The 12,584-nt window shown below is 33.5% G+C and overlaps 2 protein-coding genes across 2 annotated transcripts; both read left to right on the top strand.

Annotated features, from left to right (window-relative positions):
- The first annotated feature begins 7,848 nt into the window (after positions 1 to 7,848).
- On the top strand, positions 7,849 to 9,735 carry LOC145674194 (uncharacterized). Its single transcript, XM_081744027.1, has one exon. It carries the CDS (start codon positions 7,849 to 7,851, stop codon positions 9,733 to 9,735), a length of 1,887 nt encoding a protein of 628 aa, XP_081600153.1.
- A 1,290-nt stretch (positions 9,736 to 11,025) lies between these two features.
- LOC145674195 (uncharacterized) lies at positions 11,026 to 11,742 on the top strand. Its single transcript, XM_081744028.1, has one exon. The coding sequence runs from the start codon at positions 11,026 to 11,028 to the stop codon at positions 11,740 to 11,742; it is 717 nt and encodes a 238-aa protein (XP_081600154.1).
- The last annotated feature ends 842 nt before the right edge of the window (positions 11,743 to 12,584 follow it).

Here is a 12,584-nt window from a genome sequence, read left to right on the forward strand (position 1 = left end):
ATAGATTTATTTTCTTCCTTTTGTTCGCTCGAACGTAGGTTGCGTTTAATTCTTGATTTTTATTCAATTTAATTTTCTTTGATTTTCATTAACCAACGATAATTTTCCAATGATTTTAATTCTTTCTTATTAATGTGAAGGATTATAATTTAATTCATGATTGATTAAACACAAAAATTGTTTACATTATATTAATTTGTGTTGAAACTTTATTGTCAAAAATAAGTATTAATGGAATAAAAGATTTAGTATAAATGTATTCATGTAAAGGAAACTAAATAATGTTATATATACATACGAGGGTCGATCAAAATGTATAGGACATAATTAATGGAATATTGTTCTTATGAACGGACCAGTGGTTCTTAAATATAAAAACCAAGCTCCCTTGTAACTTTTATATTCAGTCCCATCGTCGGGCGACATTTTTATACAACGAGATACTTTGTATAAATTGATAATTACTTGCATTTTTGGGCAGAAAGTGCTTCTACATAAGCACTATACCAGATATAATGTTAATTTAATAATAACAAAAGAAGAATGTTTTTAATATATGTAAGAAACATACATTATAGTATAATTAGTTGCTATGTTGTTGTTGATAGATACCTAACAAACATGTACGATTGCAATACAGTCTATGTACATATTCGTTCAAAGAGAATCAACGAATAAAATTATTTAAAACGTATCATCGTTTTGTAATTTCAATATAAAAGGTGAGAATACTAGTAAATGTAATCACGGAAGATATTTTAATGTGTAAACAAATACTACCACTCAAGATCTACTTATATTATTAGCCGAACCAGGTTGATGACTACCTTTGGTGAGTCGTTGTAGGTAATAATGGGAAATGAGTAAATTGGTGTAATGAGAGTGTGGGAGAAAACGGGAAAACTCCGAGAAAACTAACGAGCACGGTGTTTGTTTATGATAAAGTTTATATGGCGTGAGCTGGGATTCAATGAGGGACCCCAAGCACCGGAGGTGAATATATAGTATTGAGCCACTGCAACTCCCCTTTATATATATATATATATATATTTGAATTTATTATAGAAAGAGGATATGAGATATAGACTTATAGTTAATTGTTGAATTGGAAAGACATAAGTAAAGTTTTGTTGTATTTTAAATTTAGTTGATAATTTTAAAAGCAAGGCTATGTAATTTGAGACTTACAAAATAACGTGGAATTGGAATTAATTGAGTTAATGTGGTGAATTGAATTGTTTTACGTTAAAGGCACAGCTACCTTAATTGCAAAATTGTAAATTGCCATGTATTTTTACATGTACATAGAAGGTTATGTAATAGTGGTATGGCTTTAAATGCATAGTTGTTATGTAAGAGTTTCCCGATGACAGTTTTTTAATTTTGGAAAGATTCCCTAACATTTATGACACGTAAATTACCATAGGTGCAAGTGTGCCATGATGATATATCCATTAGGCTATAAACATGAGTAATAAGTATTTGAAAAAAGTGGGAAGTAAAGAAATAACAACACAAACTTACATGTCCATGATTAATTAGACACATTTTTGCAACAGAGATAATTGGATTATTAGTAACCCACTGTGTCCTGAAACCAAATATACTTGTTAGCTAAAAAATTAGGCAAAAACCCCTTGTGATATTAGTTTGGATTAAACTAGTAACTTGCAGAGAAATGTTTTAATACCTAAAATTATTTAAATTGATACCTATAATGACTTTTATTGGCAATAGCAGTATTTGAGGGAGAGGGAAAAATTTAGGGGATTGTGCCCGCGACTTAAATATTATTATTATTATTGGAATTTAAAATATGTTATAAGTGTTGTATACTTATTTTGGTACTTAGCACTTTATATTGCATGGTAATGCAAGTTAGGGTAAAGGGAGATGATAATTAAGGACGTGGAAGGAAACGGAAGAATTCCGAAAAAAATCATGAACATAATATTGTTTATTATAAGGTTACTTAGCCAAAGAACGGAACTATGGACCAAATGTACTAGAGGAAATTAATTTAGTAACTGAATATTCCGACTTTTTAGTTTAGGATTTGTGTAGCAAAAGTAAAATAAAAGCGTTATGATAACTGAATATTGCGTTGCTAGTATCGCAAATACCACTGTTTCCTAGGAAAAATTGTTGCCTAATTTTTCTGGTATTTATTAGGGAATTTCATATAGATGATATGAAAAGGTTAGATGATACGAATATGTGCATACAAACGTAATAAGGACGAAGCCTATTTGATATTTTAGACATATAGGGAAACACACAGAAATTTTTGTTGGGAGGGATACAAAGTAATTGTGTTAGCAACTGTTTGAAATCGATGATTTTTAAGGCCTTGTTGACAGTTGTATGTAGGTTACTTTTAAAAGAAAGGTAAAAATTGCAGAGAAAAATTAGTTTGATTATGAATGAAGGAAAGAAATTTTACTTTTGTTGAAATTATGGGTAAATTACAATATAGACATGATTTTAGGAGATTAGCTCCTCGGAGTTTTTACTGCTGAGGAAACAAATAAATAAATAATGAAATAACTATGGTAGATTAAATTATAGGCGCTAAGCGAATAAATATGAGAGTTATATTTGAGAAATAAGACTCACAATTTAACTGAGTAATATTTGTACAATATATATTTATTTTTGAGAATAGAACCGTGAATTGGTATTGATAGTTATATAAATGAATGCCTGAGTTGTTAAGAGACATAAAAATAAGGTCATACTTATTTTGATATATTTTTTAACAGCACGCTTGCTTAAATATAACCTTTGAAATTTTATAGTATTATTTGTTATTTATAAGTGTTGATTTTTGTTTGTTGCAGGATGGCAGAGCACAGAGAAATTGAAGTTCTCGATTTAAGCAAAGATGATAATGATGTAATTATATTAGATGAGGAAGAGGAGGATGAAATAATAGCAGAAGATGTGAATGAATTAGCTGCCGAAGAGTAGGAGGATGAGATAATAGTAGAAGATTAAATGAATTAGCTGTCGAAGAGGAGGAGGAGGGGGAGGATGAGATAATAGTAGAAGATCTGATTGAATTAGATGCCGAAGAGGAGGATGAGGGGGGACAAATTAATAATAATTTTAATGTGGTGGAAAATGGAAATATTTTTCCAAATTGGTTAAATGACGAATTTTATAATATTGTGGTGGGATTAGGTGAATATTTACGTAGTAATTTTAATATTCATCTTTGACAATTACAATTAGAGTGTATATTGATGAGGTTAATTGATGATACATGTAGTGAATATTATTGCTATGAACATCCAAATATGCAAGAGCAGTAAATATAAACAAAAAAAGAAAGAAAATGAAAAAAGAAGAAGACGAGCTATGGACATTGTTTCCCCTAGATGAGGAAACAAAGACTATTAATAATTATTGTGAAAAGAGTGGAGGCAATAGAAAAACAGTTTAAAAAAAAGAAAAATGTAGAAAAAGAAAAAATTGTAGATATCGAATAAAAAAGTAAAGAAAAAAATTAGAATAGAAATTTAATTTGAGTGTTTTATTAAATACGCTGTTTCTTTCCTTTTCATTCCAATGTGTTTACTTTAGGTAATTTGCACTGTGAAAAATCAAGTTTTAAGGTTGGTTGGTTGGAAACCTTTATAGCGACCACAATTTTATTTTGTTGTTTTGCACTGTTACCTTTCGGTCCTAGAAAGAGCGAAGCGATTGCATGTGAGGTAAGATATTGTATATTTACTGAATGAGCTTACAAATGTGTTTCACAGGAATTTAAGAATGTCTGCATGCTGAAATTACAGGAAAAAAAGTCTATAGAAACCTTATAAGAACAATAATGCTGAAAATACAATTTTGTAAATAATTCCCAATTGCTGGTTAAAGATGCTTTTTAAACTTACAAAAACGCTGATTAAATTAGAGAATGTAGGAATAAAAGACACATTTTAGGTAATGCGAGCTGGAATTGAACTAAGCATTCCAGCTATTTAAATATTCATTATTATTATTATTATTATTATTATTATTATTATTATTATTATTATTATTATTATTATTATTATAGTTACTGGTAATCGTAAAAGAATTCTTAAAAAGTGTATCTTTGATCAACACATTGTCAATCATATCATAAATGTCTAGCTACGAAAGCTTCTCATTTCAAAACTACGAAAAGAATTATCAAAGTTCTGTGTGTACAGTAAATAACATTAATAATTTATTTATAGTACATCATTGTGTAAAATATTTACTGTTTAAGAAACAATAATTCAAACTGCAATTACATATTTTGTGCGTCAGTAATACAATGGAAGGACACTCTGTGATCTGTACCATGTTGTCAGCACAAGAAGCACGCGGATATGAAAATCCAAATGAAGTTTTATTTACGTGGGAAGTGTTAATACAATGTCATGCTACGGGTGCAAGGGTAAGCAATGAAGCTTATTCCAAGCTATTGCAGGCGTTGTTTATGCATTTTGGTTCTGATCCTCATGTTGTTTTGAAAAAATGTAAGTCTGCAAAAGATATTATTGATTTATATCATGTAGGTTTTTTTTCGCCAAGATAATATAATGAAATTAGCTCGTGAGATGTTTATGGAACTTGTGTCTGAAGGAAAAACTAATAGTTTAACTACAGATGATTTTAGCGTGTTCATGGAAAATTTTATAAACTTTGCAAGTTCTAATACTAATTCTGTATCACAATCTAACATGCATGGGAGTGGCAAAACAAATGAATATTTTCGTATTGTTAATAGTACAACCAAACATTATACTTATTTTGGACTTACGGGAAAAGAAGTTACACTTGAACGTATGCAAACTAGTGGAATTGATGATCCTGAAAACTATATTCAGTTATTATTTGAATTTGTAAAGGAGCACGTTTTAAATGATGCCGACGATGATATGTATGTTGGTATAACAATAGAAAGTTCTGCTTCCACGATTAATAAACCGATATACATTTCGTGACGTCAAAAGTCAGATTTAATCTCCGACATTCTATTTTGTAATATTGAAAATGTATTAAATAGTAATGAAAATTATTTATTAGGTGATAAAGTAAATTTCAAAATTCATATTGTTGATTCACGTAAAGGTAGGGGACGAACTATGGGTTCAACAAAATATGTTGATCTTGTAACACACATACAATAATGTACTATTCCTGTACAAAAGGATGAGTATTGTCTTCCTAAAAGTATTGTCCTTGGGAAAGGTAGGGCTGATCATCGTTATAACTATGTATATGAATTGAAAAATCATCCTGAACGATTGATGAAACGAGCAAAGGATTTGTGTGTCAGTGCTAAAGTTGACATTGAAATCCATGATGGCTGTACTATTGATGATGTGAAAAAGTTTCAAAATAAGCTAGCGCCTCATCAAATTGTTGTTTACGAAAAAAATCGTTTGACTCGAAACTACAATGTAATTTATCCTGGAACACATGCATCAAAGAAAATTTTAATTTTGTATACTGAAGGACACCATGAATTAATTACTAATATTACAACACTATTAAACAAAAAAGTTATTGTCAGTATTGTTTGGAAGGTTATTATCATACAGAAAACCATAAGTGTAACTTCAAATGCACAATGTGTGAAAAGTATCACAATGTTTGTAATAATGATAATAATATTAAACTCGAGTGCGTAGACTGTTTTCTAGGGATGAATGCTTTACCAATCATAAAACGATAAATGTTTACGGAAAGAGTTTATGCGAAACAAAGAAAATTTGTGTCCAATGCGGTTATATGGTTGACATGCGTCCACGCAAGTCTGAACATGAATGTGGTGAACGTTATTGTAAAACATGTTATACATATGTAAGCGTTGACCATATTTGTTTTGTTCAAATGGCTATGATGCAGCATATAGATACCTTTTTGTACATCATCTTTGATGTAGAAACAATGTTGCTTCCTAAAAATGAACAGGGAGAACAAGAACATCACGTAAATTTCGTAAATTGTATTCATGCCTGCTACAAGTGTAAGGACATGAAACTTGATGATACATGCTTTGTATGCGGAGATAAAAATGGATTCCGTTCGTTTGATTTCCACAACATTGATGGATTTGTTAATCATGTATTAATAATTCGACCAATGTTTAAAATAATCATTGTGCTTTCTCATAATGGCAGTGTAGAGACTTTTATAGTGAGTTTGTATCATTGCCATTATATTTGCATAACGTTTCTCTTTTGTTTTAAAAAACAGTTTGTGTGTGTGAGTGTCAGCAAGTTGAGCACCAAGAGATCCATACAAGACGGTCTTCCGGAATTCGTACAAAAAATACAATATAACAGTAAGTTGTAAGTGTTCAGTTGTTGTGTAGTTAGTGCAAGTAAACATGTATTCATTTATCACAATTAAGTAGTTTTGTGAACATTTATTCATCAAAAGGCAAAACATTGGTCAGCTCCGACCGGATCACAGTGAACTAGCGTGTGATACAAACTGTGAATGTGTATGTGAACAATTGTTACATTGCTCTTTGTTTAGTTCTGTTCATGTGTGCAGTGACATTTATTAATTCTTCTGGAAACTATGTGAATAGACATAAGTGAGAACACGTTCATCAGTGTGGACTTGTGTTCATTAGTTAGTGGGGACTTACAATATTTTTCAAGATGGAGAACTCAGACAGAAGCAAGTTAGGGAAACAACGTGGTGTGTGCAAAAGTCAACTGACAAGAATTCAAAACTACGTAAGTAATATTAATTCAACAACTACAATTAGTCAGGTGAAAGTACGTAAGACTGCAATGATTGAGTTGTATAAAAAGTTCGATGAAGTACAATCACAGTTAGAAATAAATTACGAACAAGTAGAGGACGATGCATATAGAGAGGAGTTTGAAACCAGTTACTATGATGTATTAGCGCAACTAGAAGATTTTATTATTCAGCGTAGCCAGGAATCTCATTCAAACCATTCCTCGAAAAATGAGAATCAGGTGTCAAATGATCAATTAAAATTGCCTCGTGTTGAATTGCCATCATTTGAAGGACGATACGAAAATTGGCTTTCATTTTCAGACAATTTTAAAGTTATGATTCATAATAACGATAACGTGTCAGTGTTGCAAAAGTTGCATTACCTAAGGAGTGCATTGAGGGGGGAGGCGTATGATTTAATAGCGAATCTACAAGTTACAGAAGCTAATTATAAAATTGCATGGCAATTATTGAAAGACAGGTATGAAAATAAGCGTTTGATTGCAGCTACTCATGTCCGTAATTTGTTACATATTAAATGTATCACAAAGGAAACTACATCAGAATTAAGAGAATTTATTAATACAGCTACTAGTAACTTGAATGCATTACGAGCTTTAGATTTGCAGACACGACTAGAAGAGGTTTTGTTAGTTCAACATTTCGTTTCTCAATTAGACAATAACACTAGGCGTGCGTGGGAGTTACAAATCACAGATCATTCTTTCCCTCCCTTATCAGAGTTCTTTGCTTTCTTGGAACGTAGGTGTCAAGCATTTGAAACTATAAAAAATACACCATCGCAGCAAGTAGTGTCAAGGTCAAGGGGCGATAAAAATAGACAGAGTGCTGAACCAAAACAAAAAGAAAAAATAACAAATCATACGTGACAACAACTCAGTCTTTCTGTAACTTTTGTAAACAAAACCTAATACATCAGTTGTTTAAATGTCCTGCATTTTTAAACGCTGAAGTAAAAGAAAGACAAGACTATGTTCGAGATAATTTATTGTGTTTCAACTGTCTCAAAAAAGAATGTAAGGTAAAGACGTGCAGATCAGGTGGCTGTAAACGATGCTCCAAAAGCATAATACCTTGCTGCATTATGACGTAATGTCAAAATCAGATGAGAAAACCAGTGTTGCTAATTCACAATCAAGAAATTTTTCGAGTCATTCTAATACGAATAGGGAAAATATGACACAAGGTTCGTATTGCATTTTCAAGGGAAAACCAAATGTTACTGTTATGTTATCTACTGCTATAGTAAATATACGAGATGCAAATGATAAATTACATCCATGTAGAGTATTATTAGATTCTGCCAGTCAAAGTAATTTTGTGACTGAAGATTTAGTTCAAAGGTTGCTTCTACCTAAAAATAAACACCGAGTTCCAATTCAAGGTATTAATAGTGTGATTAGTGAAACAAAGCATTGTGTAGATGTACATATAGAATCAAGAATTCGTGAATTTGCAATTGATGTAAACTGTTTAGTTTTGCTCAAAATAACAGATAACATTCCAAGTAGGCCAATAGATCATGCTGATTGGAACTTGCCGACAGACATAGTGTATGCAGATCCTAACTTTCACCAACCAGATACTATTGACATTTTGTTAGGCGCGGAAGTGTTTTTGGACATTTTGCGATCGCATAAACTGACTAGACCAGAGAATTATCCAGTAGTACAAGAGACTGAATTTGGGTACATTTTCGCGGGTAAAGTTCCTACAACAAGAGATTCTAGTATACCACAAGTGTCATTTTTTGTGCAAGAAAGTAACCTTGATAGACAGTTACAGGCATTTTGGGAGCTCGAAACTATACATTCAACAGTCATGACTCAAGAAGAAAGGCAATGTGAACGACACTTTGAGGAAAACACTACCAGAGATAGCAGTGGTCGATTCGTTGTACGTCTGCCAATTAAGCCAAACCATAAACCATTAGGAGAATCATATAATTTAGCTCTTCGTAGATTTTACCAGCTAGAAAGACGGTTGCAGCAGTGTCCAGAAATTAACGAGCAGTACTGTAACTTTATGAGGGAATATGAAGAATTAGATCATATGAAACCAGTGAAAGAAGAACATGAAGATAATGGTATGAAATGTTATCTGCCACATCATGCAGTATTGAAACCATCCAGTACCACAACAAAGCTAAGAGTGGTTTTCGACGCTTCTGCAAAGACTTCAACGGGGGTTTCATTAAACGACATACTTATGACAGGACCAACAATCCAGCAAGATTTACATTCAATTGTCACGAGATTTCGAACCTTTCCTGTTGCTTTTACGGCGGATATTCAGTCAATGTATCGAATGATTAAAGTTCATGAAGATGACATTGGACTTCAAAGAATTCTGTGGAGATATTCATCAGTAGAACCAGTCAAGATTTATGAGTTGCAGCGGGTCACATATGGTGAAGCATCATCACCATATTTGGCGACTGCGTGTCTTCGAAGGTTAGCGGAAGAAGCAAGAAGTAAATATCCTCAAGCAGCGACAGTATTGGAACGTGATTTTCATATGGATAATGTAAGCTCAGGATGCCATAACGTTGAACAGGCGTTAAAGCTTCAGAAAGAACTTATTCAATTATTGCAAAGCGGTGGGTTTACTTTAAGAAAATGGTGTTCGAATGAGCCAGCATTGTTGGAAGCAGTGCCAGAAGAATATAGGGAAATTCACTTACCGTTTGAATTTGAGTCCGAGTCAGGTGTTTCAACATTGGGTTTATCGTGGAATCCTGCATCAGATAAGCTTCTTATCACCAACAAGTTAGTTAGAGAATGTCTCACGACCAACATACCAACCAAACGTCAAGTGACTTCGACCATAGCAAAAATATTTGATCCTTTAGGACTTATAAGCCCTGTAGTTACTCCATTCAAGATTTTCTTACAACAAATGTGGATCCATAAGATCAATTGGGATGATCAAATACCATCAGCAATGGTTAGACCTGTGTCATCATCTTCCAAGTGTTAACGAAATACAAATTGATAGATGTGTAGTATTGAAGAATTATGTTCATGTCGAGATACATGGGTTTGCTGACAGCAGTCAACTTGCGTACGGCTGTTGCATATATGTTAAAACTGTAGACATTTCAGGCAAAACTACTGTTAAACTTTTGGGTTCTAAATCGAGAATAGCTCCTATTAAAAAGGTAACGTTACCAAGACTTGAACTTTGTGCGGCAGTACTTTTGAGCAGGCTGTACCGGAAAATAATTCCGATATTAAACATTTCAGAGAATAGTACTTACTTCTGGACCGATTCAAAAATAGTGCTTGCATGGATATCATCTCCAGCTGCCAGATGGAAGGAGTTCGTGGCAAACAGGGTTGCAGAGATACAGGAGATCACATCAGTCAACCAGTGGCATCATGTGTCGTCAATGGACAATCCAGCCGACATTATTACACGGGGAATGGATCCGAAACAGTTGAAGGAAGCAGATATTTGGTGGCAAGGACCCGCATGGCTTGAATCATCGGCATGGCCCGAACAATCAGAAGTGGTAGACGAAGATGTTCCAGAAGAAAGGAAAGTAACGAGCATATCTTTAGTCAGTTATGAAGGTGACATAAGCTTTCTGGAAAAATTTTCATCATTGTGGAAACTATTGCGAGTTATTTGTTTGTGTCGTCGTTTTATTTACAATTGTAAAAATCACAACGAGAAGAAAGTAGGATCTGTTTCCACTACTGAAATTAGTGGTACTTTACAACAATGCATGAAGTTAATTCAACAGGTCAGTTATTCGCAAGAATTCAAAGATTTAGCTTCGTCAGGCCAAGTTTCATCCCAAAGTGAACTTAAATCTTTGTATCCATTTATAGATAATGAACAGTTGCTATGAGTGGGAGGACGGCTAAAAAACTCGACTTACCGTATGATAGCCGACATCAGATCATCTTACCACCTAAAGAGCATCTCACCAAATTGATAATTGAAGCGGAACATAAAAGATTGTTACATGCTGGACCGCAGTTATTGATTTCATCATAGAGGCAAAACTATTGGATCCCACGAGCTAAACAAGTCGTTCGATCTATCATTCATCAGTGTCTAGTTTGTTTTAAATTGAAAGCGTCAGCCTCAGAACAACTCATGGGTCAATTACCATCAGCACGAGTACAGCCAGCTCGAGCTTTTATTCACGTAGGGGTGGATTTCGCCGGTCCCCTAATGATTAAGCAAGGAACTTGATCTCGTAAAGTGACAAAGGCGTATGTTGCAATATTCGTGTGCTTAGCAACCAAAGCGATTCATATGGAGTTAGTGAGTGATTTGAGTAGCCAAGCATTTTTAGCAGCTCTTCGAAGATTTGTATCCAGAAGAGGCAAATTTTCGAACATCTATAGTGACAACGGAACCAATTTCATTGGAGCTCAGCGAGAACTTAAGGAGCTTCAACAACTACTCAGTTCACAACAATTTCAAAACTCAATTCAAGATGTTGCAGTGCAAGAAGGATTTACATGGCATTTCATTCCACCCAGAGCAAGTCATTTTGCAGGCATTTGGGAAAGTGCAGTGAAGTCATTTAAGTTTCATTTAAGAAGAATAGTAGGTTGCACAATTTTGACATTTGAAGAACTCAACACAGTTATAACACAAATAGAAGCTTGTTTGAATTCAAGACCAATCACCGTTCTATCCAATGATCCCGATGATCCTTCATTTTTGTCGCCAGGACATTTCCTTATTGGTGAACCTTTGATGAGCATTCCTGAGCCAGATCTAGTGGACATTCCGACCAACCGATTATCAAGATGGAATCACATTCAGAAGATGAAGCAGCATTTTTGGAAAAGATGGTCTCAGGATTATCTACATGAACTCCAGCAGAGAAGAAAATGGACAACAAAACAATCTAATATTTCTAGTGGTGATGTGGTTCTAACCAAAGAAGACAATTCTCCTCCATTGTCATGGAAATTAGGTGTCATTCAACAAGTGTTTCCGGGAAAAGATGGACTAGAGTGAGTGTAAAGTGTAAAACAGGGACTGTTAAGAGACCAATTACTAAAATTGTACCTTTACCTAAAAGTGATAATGTGGATTATGTGTAAGTTGATTGACTTGGTTCAATCAAGAGAGGGGAGAATGTAGAGACTTTTATAGTGAGTTTGTATCATTGCCATTATATTTGCATAACGTTTCTCTTTTGTTTTAAAAAACAGTTTGTGTGTGTGAGTGTCAGCAAGTTGAGCACCAAGAGATCCATACAAGACGGTCCTCCGGAATTCGTACAAAAAAGACAATATAACAGTAAGTTGTAAGTGTTCAGTTGTTGTGTAGTTAGTGCAAGTAAACATGTATTCATTTATCACAATTAAGTAGTTTTGTGAACATTTATTCATCAAAAGGCAAAACAGGCAGTAATTATGATATGCAATTCTGTGCTAAAACTTTGATAATAAACCATCATTTTACACCTCAAGTAATAATGTCGGGGCAAAAAATTGTTGAAATGCGTTTAGGACAAAAGATTTACTTCCGTGACACATATTTGTATATGGGAGTTAAATTATCAAAATTACCTAAGACGTTAGGTCTTTCTGCAAATTTTCGAAAGCGAGTTTTCCCGTACTTGTTAGAAAATACATTAGAATACATTAGAAAACCAAAATTATATAGGCAAAATTCCTGAGCTAAAGTATTTTGATCCTGATTCAAGGAGCACTGAAGATCGAAACCAACTTATCATCTGGCACGGAGAACGTGCTGCAAGTAATGAGGAGTATGATCTCCAAAAGGAAATGAGGGAATATTGTAGAAAAATGTGAAAATTTTAGCAGAGGTTGTCATTAAATTTTCAAACTTAA

The sequence above is a fragment of the Thermobia domestica genome, chromosome 17 (genome assembly GCF_964235325.1).
Source record: "Thermobia domestica chromosome 17, izTheDome1.hap1.1, whole genome shotgun sequence".
Lineage (NCBI taxonomy): Eukaryota > Metazoa > Arthropoda > Insecta > Zygentoma > Lepismatidae > Thermobia > Thermobia domestica.